This window comes from Amblyomma americanum, chromosome 2 (assembly GCF_052857255.1).
Source record: "Amblyomma americanum isolate KBUSLIRL-KWMA chromosome 2, ASM5285725v1, whole genome shotgun sequence".
Classification (NCBI taxonomy): Eukaryota; Metazoa; Arthropoda; class Arachnida; order Ixodida; family Ixodidae; genus Amblyomma; species Amblyomma americanum.
Genome location: NC_135498.1, coordinates 133133230 through 133156207, shown reverse-complemented (window position 1 = coordinate 133156207; position 22978 = coordinate 133133230). Strand labels below are relative to the sequence as shown.

Below are 22978 nucleotides of genomic sequence, written 5' to 3'. Positions count from 1 at the left end.
GGACGAAATTCTAGAGGCCCGTATACTGTGCGATGTCACTGCACGTTGAAGAACCCGCAGGTGGTCGAATTTTCCTGAGCGCTTCACTATGGCGTGCCTCATAGCCTTAGCCGCTTTTGGACGTTGAACCCTCATAAACTAAAAACGTCTTTCCTGAGGCTGTAAGTCACTCTATGGAAAGACCAAGTATCAGCATTAGAGTGTATGTGCACGTGGACCTCACCATGCAGGAAGGAATTGCAGAAGGGATGAAAAGGGCATCTATTAAAAAAAATACTGACAAAGCTTATGCTTCGATGTGCCGCGAACTACGCTGGGGTCGGTGCCGAAGCTCCAACGTAGAAGGGGAAAGGACGTTCCCAGACCTTCTTGATGGACGAACAAGGAAGTTCTGTACTTGCATTATTTACAACGGGCTACGTAGAAGAGCGCCGAGAAGCGCCTTCATATCAATAAGAAGGACGTGAATTGCCCACACATCACAAACGTGCACGCGTTCATACGAGCGCCTTATATACTGGCGGAGAATACTCATAGGTCCCTGGGAGTCCCTAGGTAGCAGCCCCGGCATGAGTAGAGCACCTGTTGGAAAGTTGCTTCGAGTGACCCGAAGGCCAGTTCTTGTCGATGCGAGTTTGAGGTGGCACCTTTGGAGATCCGTGATGCGACGTCAAAGGCCATTCGCTCCGCATGTGAACTGCTCGACAGGTGAATGCTGGCTCATACTCTCCTGCAGGCCCGATCAAGACAGCTTGCCTTCGATGAGTTTCGCGAACGACACAGAGTAATTTAAGCGGAAATAATTGTTTTGAAGAACGAAATCTTGAAAGCACCACGAAAGCTATGAACGGGCTTAGCCAAAACGGCTATTGAAAAAACGTGCTTGAAACTTATACATTGATTTGTTATTGATTTCGTATTATTTTGTACCTACACACCAAAACAAGAATGAGTGCTCTCTAATTATGCTAGGAGTAAAATTATGAACATTTTTGGAAATAAGTCGAAAGTACAAGTTTTTCTCCTTTCTAAATTTCTGACAGATTAAAACATAAAGAACACTGTTGGGCATATTCAGCTAAAAAAAAGAACCGCATGCCGAATTTACTGCACGACGAGAAATTAAGTTACCCGACGATGGAACGAATCACTGACCCGGCGACGAAACAGTTTCCTCTAAGACCCTTTTTCCTTGAATTTCCGCCCATAGAAACTGACTACCAATTTTTCACCCATTAGAATGCTAGTTGACACCCGGTGACACTGGACATCGAACTGAGCACATTCCGAGACCAAGGAGGTGGTTGCACTACAAACTAACCACTGAAAAAAGGTTTCAGAATGCTCAAAAATATCCACCATTTTTGCTACGTAGCTGTACTCTTCCATCAATGAAATTAGTAGGCTGAGTGCAACCTAATCATAGGGTGGTTTTTAACTGGCTTCTACAAGTTTTGACAAACGAAATGACGACAGAAAAGGAAGGCTTCTGACTGTTCACCGATACATCATTTTAAACACTATAGATATTGATGCGCAGCAGCTTCAAATGTGCAGTATATATGTTTTCGACGACTGCCCATTTGTTAAGAATAAAGTATACTTTGGACGAAAAGATTTCATATTTATGAGAGTACAATTTTATTTCTATGCCAACACGCTGAAAAGTAAAATGTGTTTTTTTTTATAAAGAATGAAGTGTAATTTGGACGAAACGGTTTCATATTTAAGAGAGTACATTTTTATTTCGTTGTCAACATGCTTCGACAGCAATTGTTTTTATTTCACGTACTAACGCGATAGCGTTAAAGGCCCCGTTCTCAAGAAAATCTGGTGTCGGCGTTGTTGGCGTCGTCATTGTGAGCTAAACCTCACGAGCATAGCTCTGGCAGGTGGCAGGTGGGGGTGTAGGGTGGCATACCAGGCGCTGCCTAGTTAACCTTCCAGCCTTTCCGTTTGTCTTTCTCTCTCTCTGACCTTGCGGCGTCAAGACATCCTGCTCATCGGGTAGTAGCAAACTACCCACTGTGGCAGGCTGCAGTTAAATTAATGATTTGTTGCTCGGGATGTGCAACCAGGGCCGCACATTGCTCCCCGCTGGAAGCGTCTGCGATGAAGGGCCGTGGCGCATCGCTTAACCGCTGCACCACTGCGCGAGGAAGGATTCTGAGGACTCCCAGGGATATATGAATGTAAACTAGAGATTCACCATCTGCATTTATGAAAATTAACCCATTACGCTAACGTGTTATACTGTCGCATAAATTAAGGAGCCTAAATTAAATTTTAAAGGAAAAAGGTGTGAAGAAGACGACGCAAATTAACCGAAGGATAAAGAAGAGGAAGAAGAAGCATTCGTTGTGGTGGAGAGAGAAGATTGGTGGAGAAGAGAAGAACACGACGACAAGGCTTACGTGGACTAACACCGAGGCTATAAAAGGGCGAGTGAGAGCGAGGCACAGGGGGGAACAGCAGAGAAGCGGAGGCTCCGGCTGGTCAGCGACACTTTGGCTGGAAGAGAGCGACGCCGGCTACTGCTCCGGTGAGCTCGCGTTCTACGACATCGCATCGTGGACTTCCTGCCGTGCCTGAGCCTGTTCCGGGGACGCAACAGAGGACGCTACGACCTGCTACGGCCAGGGGTGTCGCCAGCGCTGTTGCCACCCATCCGGGTGGTGCCCCCAACGCCAACAACACCGGCATCACCTCCACGGACGCTTGGATCTGGAGCTTGTACGACGCAGCCAGCGACGCCAGCCCAAGCGCGTCGAAAGCCTCCAGCGACGCCATCCCAAGCACAGCGAACGCCGCCTCGACGCCGCCTACTGGATCTATACAACGCCGCAGCCGCACCGAACCAACCGTGAGCACGAACGCCGACCGCTGATAGTAGAACACTAGTAGTAGACGCTTGTAGCAGTGCGCCCGGGTCGTGTGTATTTATAGTCTTTGTGTTTTGTGTTAGTTTTGATAGTTTTGTGTTCTAGTGTGTGTGCCACGTAGGGTGCATTAAATGTGCGTTTGTGTGGGTACACCCGTCGCCTAGTCCATTCTTTCGGTCCGAGTGTTCACCGGAGAGATCCGTGACACATACCCTCAAGGCGGAGCTTAAGGGTCCCCTCCAGTTTTTCAAACATGCTCGAAACATTCTAAGTGACATTTTTTTTTATTTTTAGGAAAATATTTTAAAGACCAACCAAGAAATTTGACGTGCCTATTTTCACATATATTTAGCGCATTCATGAACAAAAAACATGTTTAAAAAACAATATAACTATTCCACGGTATGATCAAAACCTATTAATTTTTGTTGGAGAAATACACTGGCGCTTCTGCAGTTTTCTTGCAAACTTTTTGTAGAGTCCTATCTCGCTACAGCTAGATGGCTTAAACTTGTTACTCGATATAACAAAAAACATACATTCTTTTTGCGGGCTTCCATAGAGGGCCTTGTATCCGATATAACGTTGTTTACATCGTAAATTGTTTCTACAACGGGATAAAAAGAACATTAAATGAACCTCCCTAGCCATTTCGCACTGAACAATTTCGTACTGAGAGCGCATTTTTCTCACTTTCGAAACTCAACGCTGTGCACGGCCAATCGCAACTGTTTGGCAGTCACTTAGATGTGTGTGCCGGCATGAAGGATCGACTCGTTTCACAAGAGCAAGTGGTGGAAAAATAAAACGCTGCGCAATTTCACTGAGTAGGAAGCGACCGTCATCATAGGCGTCAGGCTGGCGTGCGCATTCTCCTGAATACATTCTAGTCGTTCAAAGAAGTGTTATAGCCCACGTGCTTGTAAGTTGTGCTCCGAAGTGAATGAAAACAAGACTCGCAACAAATCCGCTGCAGCGCGCACTCTAACAGCGATCCGTATAGGCAACTTCATCTAACGAAGGGAGCTCAATATTCTAAAGTGTCTCCTGTTACTGTACATTATACATGCATGACCCTGCTTGCTTGCACAACGCTCTTCAGCCGAGTGTTATTATAATCTGCGGGTTCATCGAATCTTTCAAGAGTATAAATCTTTCTTAGCCAGTAAGTCGCTCGCAAGCAAGAAACTAGACTTGAACAATACTGAAAATGAAGATTTCAGTAAGACTGAAAAAAACACCGCTTCTACCAGTCTTACCTAGATTTCAATGGCCTTTATCAAAAACGGCTACCTTGCATTTTGTCTGCCCCTTTACTTTTCCAAAGCATTTCAACCCTGAAAATCCAAGCACCAGGCCAGAAGTCTGCACTCTTTAGAAAAGCGGTGGGTTGTCGACGGCGCTGGGGAGCGCCACGGGCACTTTCCGAATGCGAAATGAATGCTACCCACAAGGCTAGCGGTTAGGCAAAAAATGGACACAAGTGTGGGCTTGACAGCACAAAGTAGGTTTAAGTTCTTGGACAACAGTGCGATTCATTGACCGTGTAAAACAAAGGTTTGGTACAAAAACCTTTTCCAAGCGTTTTGCCCCAGAAGAGCAAGTACCACCCCGGGATAACTCTCGTACCATTAGGAAGCCGGTGGGTACCCGACGGCACTAGGCACTGAACCCAGTGCCTCCCAAATGCCAGGCGGATGCCGTCCAACAAGGACACCGCTTAGGCCTTAGGGTACCCACGTGACGAGAAATCTTGACGAAATTTTAAGTTCAAAGAGTGTTACTAGATGTAGACGACGAGTTGCGGTTATCGACTGAACAGCGCGGATGCCAATCGCCGCCACGACAGACTTTTTGCCCACTTCCCATCTTATTCCCTGCCAGTGGCGATATTCACCGCATAAATTTTGAAAACACCTAAAATATTTGTAAGTATTCCCTGCAGTTTAGTCTCAATGCCAGGGTTTACCGCTGTAGAGAATTCCAGAGTTGTTAAAGATTGGAATGAGACTAGACTCTGATTTAAATCCTGACTTGGCGGCTCGCGTTCGTGCTCCAGGTATCGGATTTCTGGGCGTAGGAGGCCAGGCTGACTATGCAACAAAAATGAGCGTGATGGCAAGGTTGGCATAATCGGCTAATGAAAATGCATATCTGGCTGGGCATTGGGCTCTCGGAGCGTGTGTTGAAGGCTGCAGCAACGTACAGTCACGGACAAAAGCTGGCGAGATAAAAAATCACAGAATAAAACATTTTGCATCGCCTCGGCAGCCAATGAATTGATACTATTTAGCAGGTGAAGCACATATGTCTGCTTACATTTCAATGCCTTTCATTTACCTTCTGTCTCTAACCGCGACGCGAAAAAGTTTTTCCGCTAATCTGCATCCCGCAAACTTTTGTCCATGACTGCACGCAAATCGGCGGCGCAGTAGACGATAGCTATGTCTGTATCGGTGTACATACATAGTAGCACGTAATCCCGCTGACGCGCAGCAGTTGCATCCAAGGTGGCGTACCGCTACAACGAAACAGCGGGTATAACGAATAAATTGCAGGGCCCCCTCGACTCTCCTTCTAACGAGGTTTAGTCGCGTCAGCTGTGAAACACGCCAACACGCATCCAACACCTCAACAATATAGTCACTTATTCACCGCGTATAAATGAGAGTTTCCGCATCTTGTGTCCTTCCGCGGCACAAACATCCCTGTATTCGCGTGAGCCGCCTATGAACTAACCCTCGCATCGCCTATTATGTCCGGTGCTGAACTCTTCGGCTTCAGCTAGTGGAAATCGGCCTTTAAGTCAGCATCCTGTTGGCTTGTGTGTCTAAAGTACCCTCCCTTCTCTTTACCCACCTCATGCTGCCCTGCTGCCTATTGCAATCTCCTGGAGGTGCCCTGCTGCGATTTTATTTTTTTGGCACAGCGACATAGGCACACTAGGAAGCAAACCAAAATAATTCGCATCAGTCGTATGTATGAAATGTTAGCCTGCTGCGTTTTACTGTATCAACCGGACTAGAACATGTTATAGAGCAAATAAGCGTTTTCAGCATACGCAGTATAAAATATGTACTATAAATAGACACTACAGGTCTATCTGATATTGCGAGCTCTTGAAGTGACGTTAAATCTGCTTACAGGAAGATTTCACGGTTATGCTAGAGGGAAACTCAATCGCTCAGCCTGACTTGTTATTACCATTGGCTCTGAGATTAACCTTCATTAAAGCCTCTCTCCTCTTCCTCCCTCCTCAACGCAATATCACTGTCAAAGTCGTGATCTGTTTTTGCTCAACACCTGTTAACCAAAGGAGATTTAAGTCGCATGAGAAAGATATATCGATATGAGCGCTGTTATTTTCTTAAGGTTCGCCTGAGAATTCATTTAGCCATTGTGCGGGCTTTAGAGCGTGGTAAATCTAACGCAGTCACTTCTCCAGTTTACGGGAGGGCGCACGGTTTTAATGTCTTTTTTTAAAGCTACGCCTGGTTAGTAACGGCTTTCTTGAGACTCCTAGATAAGTATGGACCTTTAGCAGCTGAAAGCCGCAGCCGCTCACTGACCATTTTATATCATTTTCAAATATAGCCGTCGCATTTTCGCCGAGGCGCTGCTCTGTGAAGATGTAGCATGTTTCGCAGCAACACAGTATTTTATTTTCTTTATTTTAACACCGTAAGCACGAAGCCGTTTAGGAGAGAAATAGTTTTAAAAAAACTAATAAAAACATAAAGTTAAGGACGAGTGCGGTCTCCTTGGTAATTAGTGTTTATATAAACAAAAGGTAAATATAGCTTTTTCCTAATAAAAAACATGGCAATGAAAAAAAAAACTAACGTTACAACTCTAAGACACGATGTCAGCTTAAGTACTAAGAAATTTAACCTTAAATATTGTCCGCAAACTTTTGCCTGACATGATAATACCCCAACCTAAACCGCCACGGTTTGGATAATAATCAAAAAGAAGGCAGCACAGGAAATCCGCTATTAAATCTCATGGGTGGAAACAGTTTTTGGAGGTGTTTATTAAATAAACGACGGCAAGTAATGCTCTACGAAACCCTAAAGAATAAAAATTAAGCAGGCTTCTCCAGAAGGTTGGACCCTAAAGTGCAATTGCCGCTTTGGGAATGAAGGCCATTCAGTTTGAGCCTAAGAGGACTAATTAGAATACAAGAGTTGTACTTCATAAGTCCCGATAAGGATGCCTCTTTCAAAATGGGAAATATTCAAGCGTTATATTATGTTCTTGCCCCGCAGTAACCATGTAAGATATGAGCATGCGTCAACGTCGAGAGAATGATGGCTAGGAACCGCTTCGAGCATACCGAAAGTTCAGTTCGGTTTCAATTCAGTTCTTTATTTACCAGAGAACCTGATGTGTCCAACGATAAAAGTTTCAGGCAGCAACTTGACTGCGCCCTGGAGGCGTTTACAAGGCAGCAGCAGACGTTGGTTGCATAGTGCGGTAGCAAAATAATTACTACGCTGTGTAGAAAAAGGTACCAGGAAATGGAGACATGCTCCAAGATTTATCGTGACGATCGATAGATTTCATTTTACAATTATGAAACGCGGAATCGCAAATACTTTAGTATTTAAAAATCTTGTTTGAGTTTATCTAGTACAACCGGTTGATAGTGTTTCAATGTGTGCAGTTTGTACTAAGTACGGAAGTATGGGACAAACCAGGGTTCAGAAATGCGAGTTGAAGAACGTGCAGCTTTAGGTTGCAGCATTGCCATGAAACGAAGGAAACTTTGGCAGTCATGCTGAGAAAAATAGAAATATGCAACCAGCAATTGTCATAGTCATGGTCAAAGCTAATGATATTGTCTTGTATTAGACTGACGATCAATATTGGCTATGCAGCGAAAGTACGGTTTTGAAGAACTATTTTATGAATATTCGCTCTTGCGGTGCTTGCCAACACTAATCTGCAATAGCTTATGTGCGGGGAAAATAATTTTTGTATAATTGAAGTTTATCCTTTTTGGGCAGGATACTACGATATCGAGACACAGCTGCAGTCACTGAATAAATCGTTTATGCAACAGTTGACTTGAGTCTTCCAAGTCAAATGGCAAGAAATATATGCACCAAGAATTTTGTGGGTTTACTACAGAATAGTGAAATTATCACGAATAATTAGGCACTCTTTCAGAATCATTTTCTTATTTCGGGCTCGAAGTATAATAGCTTTCGTTTTCTGGGTGTTTATTTTCATGCGTATTGACTGCAATAAGAAAGACAATATTTTAACTACATCACAACAGTGTAAAACAAGGTCATTGGGATTTTTGCCAGAAGTAAGCACACTACTACCATCAGCATATATTATGAACTTAACAATGCTCAATATGAATTATGTCGTTTATGTACAAATCAAACAAAAGTGATCCTAATAGACTTCTTGAACTGAGTGTCCACAACACGGAATATGTGAATGACTGCCTACTATTTAAGAATGGGTTCAGAAGATGTATCAAGCGATTGTGAAAAGAATCCTATTTACTTAGGAATATTTCGGAAAGCAAGTGTAGGGAACCGAGAAACGTTTTCGATATTGCTATTGCGACCAGTTTGAAAATACAAATTCAACTGCTGCACAAAGCTTGTGGCAGTTCACTGGCTAAGTGAAGCGTGCATGCTTCACAATCGCTATAAACGAGCTTCTGCCGCTTCATTTGGGACTCAACATTTCTCGTGACACTCGATAGCCTGCTGAAATGCTCCGTACCTCCCTCGATGTAAGGAGGAATAATAGGCCTGAAGGCGGCGGCTGATTAGTTCCTCGCGAAAGGTATCTTGCTTAACTAAAGTAATATTTTTCATTTTCGTAAGTAAATACAAACATCAGGAAGGTTCCCAAGACTCTTTTAAATGTGAGATTTAGCGTGATCAGCTTTTTTTTCGCACCACGTTAAAAATGTGGAATGCAAGAAAAAGAGCGAAGCACCCAAAGCTGATGGCTCCAAGCATCTGGTAAAAGTGGTCGTACGATCCTCTTGCATCCCGGAAAAGCCCTGAAATGCGTGAAAAGAGATGAGAGAGAGTCGAGATAAGCTATGAGTGGTTCAGCAGTGAGGCAGTGGCTCTTGATTACTCGTATATTTTTATGTGAAACATGGCACATCCATCGCTATTCACGCACTGATCACAAGTTACCATTGATGATATTATATTACTATCTATGAATTTTAGTTTCGAAAATCCTCGCCAGAACTCAACAAAACGATATAAGAAAACGGGCAATAACGATGTCCAGCACTTTTTACCCGCAAGAAATATATTGACATTACCTCAAGTGGTGAGTCCACGGCCATTCGGAATTAAGATGCCTTAAAAAGTATACAACAAAATGTTAAAATTAAGGTGACCGCATTTATCAATGCGCCATCATTTCCTTTAACGTGAAAAGTATTCCCATCCCAAGAAAACTTCGAATAACTACTGGCTTTACAGCCAGCATCATCATCTCACAAAAACAAAATACGCAGCGGGTTTTCACGGTGTCATTTGCAGCGAAACAAGCCATAAAGCATGTTGAGGAAACCTTGCCCACCGCATGGGCTTAGGGGTTAGAGCACTAGGCAACTGAGCCGGAGTTCTCGGGTTCTGAACCCAACCGCGACGGTCGCGTTGCTATGGAGGCGAAACACAAAAGGCTCCCTTGTGCTGTGCGATGTCAGCGCACGTTAAAGATACCCACGTCGTCGAAATTATTCCGAAGGCCTCCACTAGAACACCTCTTTCTTCCTTTTTTCCCTGATTCCCTCCTTTATCCTTTCCCTTATGGCGCGGTTCTGGTGTCCAGTGAGATGCGAGACCGATACAGCGCCATTTCCTTCTCTCAAAAACCAATTTCGAATTTCAACCTTAGTCTTTGCCGCTGTTACGCGGCTGTGTCTAAAATCCTCTTTATAGCGTAGACCTAACTCAAGCATTTAATGCCACACTATTCTACGGTAGGGGACAAACACTTACGTTCATGTCTTGGCAGGGATGCCACAGTGATTAGAAATGGAGTGTTTTGCGATTGGTACGTTTGGTACCTAATAACAAGGTAGCGTTGTCTGCCTGCTTGACTTCCCTTACCGCTACCCTTCTTATTAATATATGTATGCGACGAAATGCTAGCGCAATAAGTAGGGACGCCTTCCTTATTAAGACGTCAGTACCATCCGAGCTCTCACTATGTGCGGCCGTAAGCAGGCGCGACTATTTATCACGCCAGTCAGGCCCATTTGTCCCATACACTGAGCGCAGATATGTGGCAGCGACCTTGTCAAACCACATCCGTTCCTGCCAGTGGTGCCCATAATTGCATCGTTCTAATGACACACCTGGGCATTCCTATTGAGTGTTCGGGATAACGCTTTCTTTCGATGATATAAAAGAGCAGCACCCTTTAACGTCAAGATGTTATTAGAGCTAAGTCCCAGGTAATAAATTTCATACTATATTCCGTCACTCGGGTCGTTTTAAACGGTGAATATGAGAACATGAATGCTGCAGAAGACTAATAAAGGTAAAAACATCTAGTTACGTATCCGTTAACCCAATTCGGTCTAGACCACACTAGGCTTAGAAAGCTGTTATTATTACATCTTTCTTCGAGAAAAAAGGCAGAGAAATCCTTCGCTGAAACCTCGGCGCTTTGCATGCATCTCGCCACGCGATAGTTTATTGGTCTGCATAAATTATTTATGCTATATATCGTTTGTATCTAAAAAAAACATTTTTTATGCACGTTATTGGCTTTTTGTGCTTGGTGAAAGCGTTGTCAGACTAAAATTTAATGTTGAAAAAGGCTGCAATTTCACTTTGCCGGATGGGGAGGCGAATTGAAGGCATCTAACTTAATTCTTGCGCGTAAAAATGATTTCTCGCGGACAGATGCCCAAAGCTATGTAGAAGCGTCCGTATCAAGCGCACAAGTAAAGAAGCAATTAACAGGCGGCAAATCGCGTGCTCGGCAAATCATTGCAGTCGCAGTTTTTTGCGCAAAAATATTTTGTCTATATTCGGCAATTTAATTAGTTCCTCAGCTTTCACAGCCTGCGATAAGCATAACGTTCACTGCTGGATATTTACAGCATCGAGATAAATAAATGGGGCTTCGATCAATTAAAAACTCTTCCCTAATATTGATGAATTTGTTTATAACACAGTCGTGGCAGCATAAAATATCCAATAAACCGGGTTTTCAGTCTGTTAACGAATCTAGGACCTTTAATAAGTGGTGCAACACATTCATGATGACAGTGTGATAAACCTGCACGCCATTGACTTGGCGAATGAGCAGATACCGCAAGATCTTCATCGAGCATAATGCGCTCTCGCGGAATACGGTAGACAAAAAGAATTGCTTCCAAAATCCTTAAGTTCAACTCTTGCACCCTAATACTGTAGACGCTTTGCCATTCGGCGCACTTTTGCTCCCAAGAATGCCCAGTTAAAAGGTTCGCTGAACCTTCTAGGAGGTTTAAAGAAAAGAATGACCTGGAATATATTTCTTCAAGAAGCGCGAAGTAACAATAAGCCAATAAGCCACCAGCAAAATATTGCAGTTGATGCTTCGCAACTGGCAAAAATTCTCTTTTAACACAGGGTTCATGTTAGAATAAGGTTGGCAGGCTTCTGTGAAAACGCATGAGTTCGTTTAGAAACCTCCAAAGCGCCCCTACGCTCACCTACTATCCGTGGACTCAGAGCAGATACTGGTATCATGACGACGCCAACCAGGCCGCAGCATGCCGCCGTACGGTGGACGCCCAGATAGGTGGCGACCAGCACGTACTTCATGCACAGGATGTAGCCCTGTGATGCCCCCACAACCACAGACAGCGCTGCCACGACAGGGTACCTGGAGACGTAAGGTATCGCTACCAGGCCCGCGCACTGCACTAAAAAACACAGCGCGTACTGTGGATGCCGACAGAGGGGTAGCAGGTCGGCCATCAAAGGCAACGCGATGCGTCCTAGCAGCTGACCCGCTGAGAAGAATGTCAGCAACTGCTTCGAAGTGCTGAGCACCATTCCTTTATCGACGCCGTAATCCACGACTGTCTTTGTGAATTCTGTGCATATGAAATCGCCGGCTACGATTGTTATCAAGAGGATGTAGAAAGCAGGCGCGCTGAATAATGCCAAGGCTTGTCTAAAGGTGGCGCCCTGTCGAGTGTTTGACTTTTCTGCTTCCTCAGAGATTGAGCCCTCCTCTGGCTTCCAACTGAAAAAGAGAAGAAAGATCTGCTTAAAACAAGGAAACTGGTTTCAATGAATGCTGTAGTATAGTGGTGAGCCTTTACTACAACCATCTCTATAATTTCAGTGCACTCTAGGCAAGATACTCTTAACTCTGCGCAATTTCGGAATGCTTAATCGACACTTTCAGGCTGCACACCCAGTGGTAGTATATAGTCATTAAGAAAAAGGCTTTAGCTCATGATCTTCAGTTTCTGCAGAATTCTTTTCGACCAACCCTGTCTCGCCGCACTTCATTGCTGAAGGCTTACATTTAGGCAACGTACTTCATGTTAAGGTAATTACAGGGTAGAAGGACGACATCATTCCTGGGAACACAGAATGATCGAATGGCGGCAAGAAGCCTCAGACGTGTTACCCTTTCCGTAAGAGGACATACCGTAGTGTGAAAAAGTGCGTTCATGAATGGATCGAAACATTAATGGTGCGTCACCTTGTTGAAATGCTTGTACATGTTTCAGCGTTAAATATTCCCGACGAACTCAGCCTCGAAGATGAAATGCACTACTTGCCAGTGCTCTGGCCCTTCTGACAGCAAATGGAGCGAGAGACGCCAATCACGCTATTCAGCAGTGCAAATGAAACAGCTGAACGTGACGGTACGTAACGCCCCAAAAGCGGCGGTCGAAGCCAAACGCGCGGTCCATTGAAGGAATCCCCAGATGATGGCTTGTGTTCGTCAAAACTGGAAAGGAGCCAGGAGTGCCATGAATGTTGCCCAGCTCGATGAGTGCAAACGGACAAAGGCGCGGTACGTTCAGGAGCCAAAAATCCATGTGCGGAAAGACCCATCTGTGATGCCTTTTAGTAACCGAAGCACTTTTCCTGGAACGCACTTGCTACCTGCACCACGACCGTGTGATCTTGAATCTACAGTCTACAGGCCGTGCCTACACCTAGGCATGATGTTGTGATAGTCTAGCAATCTTTTAGAGTTTGCTTGATAGTAAGTCATTTTTAATTTTAGGGTTTAATTCCTTGACACAGCAACGAATTTCATAGCGTTTCAAAAGAAGTTTTCTTTGCAAGTAGCTGTTTGAAGGGAAAGCTAAATTACACAATACAAAAGAACACAACGCGAAGAGTTGTCATCTTGACTTTTACATTACGCATTAAATAGCTAATTGTAGCTAAGGTAGAACGAAAAACAGCGTCTAGTGACTAAGCATCCTCAAGGAAAAAGTCGCCATACTACAAGTTTTCCATTTTTGCTTTTGCTTGATTTACGTCCGCACGTCAAATCGCCCACTGTTCTTGCCCATGCGGAATCTGTCCTCTTGATTCGAGGCCCTGAATTGGGCCTTGCGTGTATGCAAGCCTCCAGATTGCGAAGATGCAGTCTGGCGCCATAGAGGCACACGCTGACTATGGGAAATTTTGAATTTCTTCTAGGCAGCCCTGTATTTGCAGTACTTTTACTATGCATAGTCTGCGACAGCCTGCCGTCCGAACCCCTGCTAAACCACTTTGAAGGCTTACTAAGAAGCTACTTGCATATGAATAGAATATATTTGTGCGTGTGTGCGCTTAAATCGACAACTCGATGAAAAGCATAACTTGAGAAGGACTGGGCAATTGCAGAGGTCGTTTTTTTCAGAACAAACTTTCGAGGGGAAATTTAGCTAAACGGTGAGCGTTGTTGTCACCACGAGGCGAACAATTTATGTATTGTAAAAGCCTTGCTATGTGGTTATTAGAAAAAGGCAGCCTCGGATTGTCTTGCTGCGCATTCTAGCATACTACAGCTTCTTGGTAATTAGCGCCAGAAAATACAAGCTTCCAGAGGAATCTACATAGTTATATCAACCCTGTCAGATGTGAGGTAAGCGGCATAAAATACGGCGGAAGACCGAGCTTGAAATAGTGCCGACAAGAAATCGCAGGCTGCCTCGTCGTGAATTTCAGTGTAGGAAAGGTCTAGGTAATTTTACGACATCGAAGATATGATGGAAGCGGTACTCGAGTCTTGAGCAGCGTCTGTATTCAGCTTTTTTGTTGTTATTAGCTTTCCGTAGCGAGCGACTGCGCGCTCGGCTACCTTCGTCAGTCTTTGTGTATGGCGTGTCACGTGGCCAGTGCTTTCCACGTGCCGAAGGAAAGAAGGTGGTGCGAGCACATATTACACAACTTTTTACTGTGCGAACATTCCTCAGAGTTTTAGATCTATTTCATAATTGGCTATCCCCATATTTACGACAACCCGACTCTGTTCTCCGGTATTATTTGGCTTAGCTATAAGCTCCCTCCGATTGTGTTCACAAATTCTCTGCTACCAAAAATATAATTCTGAATCAGTTCTGTAGTAAAGGTTCACAGCCTGAGGATCGATGCTGGTATTCACTTTGGCAATACTCTCCCATATATGCAGAACATTCGTCTGAAAATGTTTTTAATGTGCTTATAGAATTGTATCTGAACGAATTTCTAACACATACTGCAATTTTCACAGATGCCTCTCAGAAAACGCAGTAGGCAGCTACTGGCACTTATTATGGGGCTCTTGATTACAGTATTTCCTTTCGAGCCCCTCATTATACGCCTATATTCGCTGCTGAATTCCTAGCCATTCAGTTGGTCTTCCGTTGGGTTCCTTTCAACGTTAGCGAAGTCATTGCGCTCGCTGACAGCCTTTCTGTTCTGACTGCACTCGAAGGCTCGAGGAACTTTCTTCTGGATCGTTCCCTTATAATTTTCATTCCGCCGCATATTAAAGAAATGCGTTTTCACTGAATACCAGGACATTGCGGCATTGATGCTGATGTGATGACTGACTTTTAGCTAAGTCTGCGCTTTGCAGACCTTTGGTACCATTTACTCCAAACACTGTGCATTTGACAGCAGCCCGGTTCCCACGGTTGCTGCAACTGCATTAATTGAGTCATGAGCCTTTCCTTGCTGCAGCGGATTTTCAACATTTGGCATTCACTTGTAGTTTGCGCTTAAGTAGGTCACGGCAATGCGAAGGGTCTATGACCCTCTTAGGTGCAGATTTCTACGACTAAATATATATTTGTTCCGACCGGGACTGTCTCTATCTCAAACTGTAGTGAGGCCTGTGGTGAAATCGAAACAATAGATCACTTCTTCCTCTCCTGTCGGCGATTTGCTTTTCTGCAAAAAGATCTGCAGACTCCTCTTGCTCGATTAAGGTTTCCTTTCTCTATTCCGGTTCTTCTCTAATTTGGGGGAATCACCCGGGCTTATGTCCTAACACCAGTGTGAGATTATCTACATAATTTCATCACTGCAGCAGAGAGAATCCTTTGTTACTTATAATTCACAATTTGTTGAGCACAAAATTAAGCCTCGACTACCTTAAATGAGTCATTGTTCCACAACTGTTTGACTATGCAAGGCACCCTGGCCAATCCCACCTGTGGGCATGTACCACTCCAACAGAGGACAGCAACAACAACTTGGACATTATACGGCTCGGCTGCTGGGTCAGAGAACTCGCAATGAAATTTCGGCCGTGGCAGCCTTATCTCGAAGAAACTGAAGTGCGGAACACAGCCCTGTTCTGTGCGCTGTAAGTGAACATGGGAAGGAATTAAGAGTACGACAACTGTCGAGGTACACAAAAGATTAAAGCAAGGCTGTCCTATATCACCGCTGCTGTTCATGCTTTTTATGATAAGTGTGGAAAGAGGGCTACAAGGATGTAATCTAGGTTATAATCTGTCATACAGATTAAGAGGAAAGGTTGTTGAGCAATGACTACCGAGCTTAAAGTATGCGGACGATATTGTACTGTTAACAGATAGCCAGGAAGGCTTGCAAACTCTGGTTAATTGCTGTGGAGACGAAGGAGACAGTCCAGATTTCAGTTTTAGCGCAACTGAGTCAGGTGTGATGGTTTTCAATGATACAATTGATCAGGAGCTTACAAAACAAGGCCATGAAATACCCCGAGTGGCTGAATACAAAAACCTCGGGGTATGGGTAAACGAAGGGCAGATGTACACGGAGAAAGCACGAACAGTCTCTCATAGCAAAAGGGCGAAGAGATGCCGGAATATTGAAACATAGGACATTGTGGGTGGGCGACGACAGGTATGAAGTACTGAGAGGTATTTGGAAAGGAATAATGGTGCCGGGGCTCACTTTCGGGAATGCGGTTCTGTGCTTAAGGGCAGGAGTTCAGTCGAGATTAGAAGTAAATCAGAGAGCTTTTGGAAGATTAGCACTAGGCGCTCACGGAAAAACCAGAAACGAGGCCGTACAGGGAAATATGGGCTGGTCATCGTTCGAACCACGGGAAGCTCAGAGTAAAATACTATACGAAGAACGCCGAAAAGAACTAGGAAGCTAACCAGTAAGTATGCCAGACACGAGGACAGAGAAAGAAAGAGCAATGAACGGCAGGTTAAAAACGCGGAAGGTAAAAATTGGATAGATTCAATAGAAAAGAAGCATAGTGTCGAACTATATCGATACTGGAAAAGGCAGATCAGAAAGGAAGCGTTTCATGATAATTCAAGAGGCAGTGTCCTGCTCTTTGAAGCTAGGTGAGAACGTTTTAGAACGCGCAGCTACGAAAAGAAATTTAACGAAGATGACGACACATCTGCTGTGTGTGGCAAATCTGTAGAAACAATAGAACGCCTCATACTAAAATGTAACGTTATCCATTCCGATGCCTTTGCAGACGCAGTCACTCTTCCTGAGGCCCTGTGGCTTAGAGATAACAATAGCCACGTTAATAAAACCTCGGTGGAAATTTGCAAAAAGCGATTGGAAGATTGGTGGCTCAAAAGCAGAGAGGTGACATAACTTTAAACGTGTAGGAAAATTTTGTATAAAAAAATGGCGAATTTTGATAACTTACAAGACAGTTAAACAAAAACAAAGAAAAAAGCTGAACATGGTGGCAACTGCCATCACTCCGTTTCAAGGGGACGCTCCTACCTTCCTAATATCCATCCTAAGACGTGCGACAGTTCTGCGCCACTTCCTTGCCTAAAATAACCGCAGTTTTTCTTTGCGAGTGAGTGCAGGATGAAAAATTATAAAATTGAAACAAATTCGAATGACTGTCAAATAAATACGGTACAAGAGAAGCTGCAGCGAGGAGCGAGTGGTCCAAGGAAGCTAGGAACGAAGCTGGTATGTTTGCGCCGCCGCTCGTGCGAATCCCACCGGGGCTATACTGCAATTATTAATGTGATAGCTTTAATCTTCACAATTAGCGAAAACTTAAGGGTTTTAGTACTGGTGCTGATGCAAGGAAATGCAAATAGTTCGACCGGGTCGTAGCGTCACAACCACATGACCTCTAGCCAGTACTGCAAACACTCCACAATTATCACACAGCACAACATTCTTGACGTATCCAGAAAATTTCCGTTCGGCTACCGGGTCGTGATGTCATTCCGTCATTACTGAGCATTGCCTCTGAGGAAGGAAAACCAATGGTGCTCAACAGTGAAATGGTCGAGTCGGAACTTGAACCGCTGCCCCTGGGGTCATAAGCCGGGGTCGCTACTCCTCGACTGCTGAGGAACGTTCGTTCTGCTTGGTTAATGGGAGGCTTTGTGCGTGTTGAGTCGTTTAAAGAATTAAATAAATTAAAATAGAACTAAATTTTCAAATGAAAAGGGGAAAATAAAATAGACAGCAGTGCCCGTCTCTGCGAAGTGATAAGCTAAGAGGACCCCAGGCCGCTGAAGGAACCGTTAAGGTCTGCTTACTACCACTCAAACTGAGTTCTGAGCGTTTCCGGTAAGTTTGGTTCGTCCTTTCCTTCCCTGATTCCAGTGCCTCTCCTGGTCAGACTTCAAGTTCTCCTTTGTTCAGCATGCAATGAAATTCGCCAGATAGTACCGAGAATTTGAACTTAACGCACTCAGAGCTTAAAAGTAAACACTGCTGTAAAGCGAAATATGAGGCGGAGCAGCTGCGAACTCTCACAAGAGGAGTATGAGGAAGTTATGAGTGCAGGCAAAGGCTCAGTATGTCACTCTTTTGGTGGATACCGGAACCACTTAATAATAATATTAATTGGTTTTTGGGGAAAGGAAATGGCGCAGTATCTGTCTCATATATCGTTGGACACCTGAACTGCGCCGTAAGGAAAGGGACAAAGGAGGGAGTGAAAGAACCACTACTTTAGAGTATTCTGGCTGAAGAGGTGACAAAAAATGGAGAAAAAAGTAGACTGAGTAAAATTTCGGACCGAGTACGGATAAGGAAGGAGTAACTACAATCCACTTTTTAAACCTTGTCTTCTCGAATTGCTATGTCCTCGGGCTTCGAGCTGTGGAGGAACCTTTCAAATAAAGTATTTATGTACAGGCAAATAAAGTATTGCACATGAATTGCTAATGGGTAACGCAGAAATGCAATGCCTATACCTGTACCCGGAATTTGTTTTCATTCCAGAGTAACCCTACAAATTGTAAACACCCAGGTAGAGCTGGACGCGCACTGACAAGAGAAGGCTGATCAGGAGAGGGTAGTCATGCTCAGAGCAAGATAGGGAACACTTGAGGCTACAAGAGAAGACTTTAAGCGGCAGATTACTTATAATGAATAGTGATTATCACGATAGTGGCAACGACAATGGAGCCATTCTTTTACCTTTGTTTTACTGCACCGTTGCATGTAGAAAGGTCCGGTCCGTCGTGGACACATTTGAATCGTCTGACGGGAACGCCGAAGGCGGAGGGATTTTTGGCCAGCATGACGACTGGAACCGAGTGCATAAGTACACCACCGAAGACAAGCATCGCTCCGTCAAGAGCGTACGTGTCGACAAGGCGGGATAGCACATACTGGCTCACAACAGCGCTCACTCCCCAAGCACCAAACATCAGCGAGGTTGCTGTGGAACGGTACTTGTCGAAGAAATGGAGAACGTATATGGCGCCCGACGTTAGAAACAGGCCGTGCCCGAAACCTGCAAAAAATTAAAGTATGCATATATTACTTGTTGTTCGCAATACTACGCGGCCTACAACGTACAGCAAAACAGCACTAAACACCCCTCACAGTGTAATATCCTTGCTTAAAAATTCCTTTTTATTTTCACCGCCCACGCTTCAGTAGTACAAAAATTATTGCTACAGATTGCTCGGAGAGAAAGAATTACCAAAATTGGAATAGATTGCGCCCAGCTCCTGCACAAAAGTTTGAAATGAAGGTCTCCATGTGTACACAATTTTCCCTAGGAGACATGGAATATATTTCTGCATCCATATTCACCATTAAACTGTCTTATAAGTTCATCTTCCAGCAAATTAGTTTCTCAAGATGTGTGTGCCTGCAACAATAATAGAAAATTATTCTTCTGTAGCTTTAACATTCTACAAGTTCAAAATCCTGGTCGCACTGGATTAAGAGAGCCTATTCTCTGAAAAAATAGAATAACATTGACTCACCATGAATAACACCGAACGTTACAGTCATCCATGCAACCGTCGGTGCGAAGGCAGAGGTTATTAGCGCCAAAGTGTTAATGATGCAGCTCAGCTGAACGATGTGATACGTGTTCATGTAACGTTGAAGTGCGAAGACAATTAGTCCTGCAATATGTATAGAACAGAAAATTACTCCTTTCTCGGTTCAAATTTGTCGTGAGCGGGTGCTTATAAAGGCCACCTAATAATTTATTCACTCACGGGGTGCCATGGGACATAAAAGCATTTGTCAAGGCATTGGAAAACCACAAAAATTTGCGAAACCAATTTCAAAGCACATTATCCCTAGACATGAATCATATTCAAGCTACAGGCCTATTACTGCGTTCCACCTGAACATTATGTTTAGAAGGAATAGGAATGTTTCTTCTTTGCCCGTCAGGCACTGCTGGTGATTGTAGTTTTCTTTTCAGTTCGTAAACCTGAGGTGCATTTCCACAATTTTCACCTGCTTTTGCCATTCTAGTGCTGGTTATCGCAGCTGAGAGTCACGGAAGAATCGCCACGCCAGATGCATCATATCCGTTGTCACCATTTCACCAGTGGAAATAGAATACAGAAAATTAGTCTTATGTTTTCTTTAAAAATTGTGCGCCCCCATCTGAACGCTACCCTCAAATTTCAATGCATAATAGAATTCTTACACACTTCTTTTTATTAAAACGGGAAAGCTCAATGAAGCTATACACCACTGCTAACATACAAAGAGCACATGTTAGCGCACAAAGCGCGCTGCTTTCAAATGCGCTTTATTCGTGTTTCTCATGCACTTCTATCTATGCTTGGCGACATTGTGGAATCTCCAAGCAGATTTTAAACTTTGAACGCTTCGCTGTGTTTAGCAGACCACTGTCCAAGAGCGAAGTCATTTCAGTGAGAGCCTTACGACAGTTTGCTTTCAACTGTAACCTTATTACCATGCAAATTATGAAGTGTTCTGAAGTAAGCGGGTTTTGTTTCTCATTGTGATGTTTACCTGTGATGTTCTTTTGCAATGCATGGTGCGGACGTACTCAAAAACGTGTTTTATTACGGGCCTTTGATTGAGGCTAACATTCATATTCCAGGCCGCCCATTTGTGAAACGAATGCCTGTCCGCAACAGGGAATAGCGTAGTGTTGCTCAGAGCATGCTGCCGGAAGTAAAAGCGACATACACCTGCAGCTGCTACATGTATTCGGCGCTCACATGCAGAGAGTTATATATTTTCAACTAGAGAGGTTACCGACCAGTCAGTGCTGCACTAGATCTAGAATTTTTTCCATGGCTCAATGCGCAGTAAACAGCTGTTCGAATAGGTCGCCTCCACTTCTGTAGAGGTACAGTTGTGACCAATATCAGAGGCAACGAACTTTTAGCACAAAACTGCCTATTTTCTCATTATTTCTACACTTAGTTGGAAATGACGTTTGGGCAGTATACGCCTAGAACAAAACCAGTTGAAAAAATAAAAAACACAACTTGTCAGATATAAATACTGGAGTAATGAATGAATGCCGGCAACTCCGTTGCCTCTGATATTTTTCATGATTGTATTTTACACGAGAGAGATCAAATTGTTCTTTACTGCAACTAATTTTTTGGAAAGGTGATATTTTCTACGTATTAGTCTCCAAAAAGAACGCTTTTATTCTCTGTGCCCAAGCAGATAAAATTTTTGATGATAAGTTACGATTTGGTACAAACCTACAGCATTTCCTCTGCCCTCATAGTCACTAGTTCCAATCTGTATTCGTGTTTCGAAATGCTGGGCACTCCTTTAATATTTAGTAATGAAAATGCTCTGCCCGGTTCAATTAACCTTAGCTAAAAGAAGCGAAGCCGTGTGTGCTAGCAGAAACTTGAATATACGCACTATAGCTAAAACACATTTTAGGGAAAACCCGGACCTGCCGTGACGACAGCGCTAAGCGGCAGTCGTCAGCTGTGGCCGTGGAGGTTTATATAAACTTCAAAACTAAAGACAGTGTTAATTCTGCTCTGTAAGGCGCACGGTGACACAGGTGCCACAGCAGTTCGAAACAATACGTAGAGTGCACTTCACCATTTAGGGGTACCAAGGAAACATTTAAGAAACTCGGGACGTATTGCTGAACCTTAGCGACAAGGAAGGTAACTTCACTGGCAGTTCCGTCCAACGGGGTATCGGTTCCTAAGAGAAGTAGACAAACATTATTGCCTCTATTTCACAAAATACAGAATTACGTAAACCACCAGCACTGCACTTAGCCTACTTGTAAAAAAACACACACTCGCCAAAGATGTAGAACAAAAACCTCTACGCGAACAGCGCGGCGGCCAACACTCAGGAACAAAGACATCGGAGTCAAGAAATGAAGTTAAGGCTGCTCAACGTCAAGCGTACAGGAGGGAGAGCAACATAGTGTACGCACAACTTTTCTTCGTTCCAACTATAATCGGAAAAACTCTCGCTCCTTAAAAAGGGGCTCAGTTTCAACGCCGGCCACGTTCCCTTTGCGAAAAAGATCACTTGTACAGCCCAGCTTGCAGTAGGGAAGATTGACGCCAGCCTACGCGACCAAGCTCGTTCTCGTGCCATTGGAGCACTTTCAAAGCTGAGAAAAGTAAAAGACAGCGCACTCTGATGCCCTGAGTAGGAAGCCCCAGAAAGATTACAAAGGAACAAGCCAATCGTGATCCTCCCAGTCGAAGAGGGAAATGCTACTGTGGTGTTAGATCGGGCTGAATATATAGAAAAGATGTCAATGCTTCTCCAATATTAAGAAACCTACGCAAGGATAGGCCGAACCCGGACATAAAAATAGAGGCTGAAGTTAAGAAGCTGATCGCAGATGTCTTCAAATACATACCCCTCCGATGATCAATACATCTACAACAGGTTTGTATGTCACAATGGAGCCACTCCTGCTATCTATGGCGTACAAAAAGCGCACTAGGAGGGCACACCACTTAGTCCAATTGTGTAACAAGCTCTCCGGCTACCTTCACCGGGTGCTTGCATCTTTAGCGGGGAAAAACGCTGCGCACGTCCGGGACGCGGCCGACTTTATCGGGAAGCTAAAGGATATCCTCATTGACGACAGCCAAGTCACGGTTTCGTTCGATGTGAGGTCATTGTTCACATCAGTGCCTCTGGACTTTGCGGTAGACTGTTGCTAGAAAGCTCTAAACGAAAACGCGACTTGGCCTGAACGAACCCTGATTGAAGCCGACGACCTGTGCCAGCTCCTGAAATTCTGCCTCTTCAGTAAGTAATCCACGTTCAACAAGACTTTTTAAAGACACAACTTCGGAACTGCCTCCGTTTCTGTTGTATGTGCGAATATTCCTTTAAAACACATAGGTTTCACAGCGGCTTTACTCATTCAAACTCCCCACCGCAGTTCTTGGTCCGTTATATCGATGACTGCTTCTGCAT

General features: G+C 44.1%; 1 protein-coding gene across 2 annotated transcripts in view; it reads right to left on the bottom strand.

Moving 5' to 3' along the window:
* Window positions 1–1732: 1732 nt before the first annotated feature.
* LOC144121816 (monocarboxylate transporter 12-like) overlaps window positions 1733–22978 on the bottom strand; it is a 41587-nt gene continuing 20341 nt past the window's right edge. For both annotated transcript variants that reach the window (XM_077655225.1, XM_077655226.1), the window contains exons 4-7: window positions 19540–19683; window positions 18740–19058; window positions 11587–12125; window positions 1733–8916 (exon numbers count right to left, since the gene is read on the bottom strand). In XM_077655225.1, coding sequence (XP_077511351.1) covers window positions 8792–8916; window positions 11587–12125; window positions 18740–19058; window positions 19540–19683 — 1127 coding nt within the window. In that variant the 3' untranslated portion in view covers window positions 1733–8791. The remainder of the gene's footprint in view (window positions 8917–11586; window positions 12126–18739; window positions 19059–19539; window positions 19684–22978) is intronic.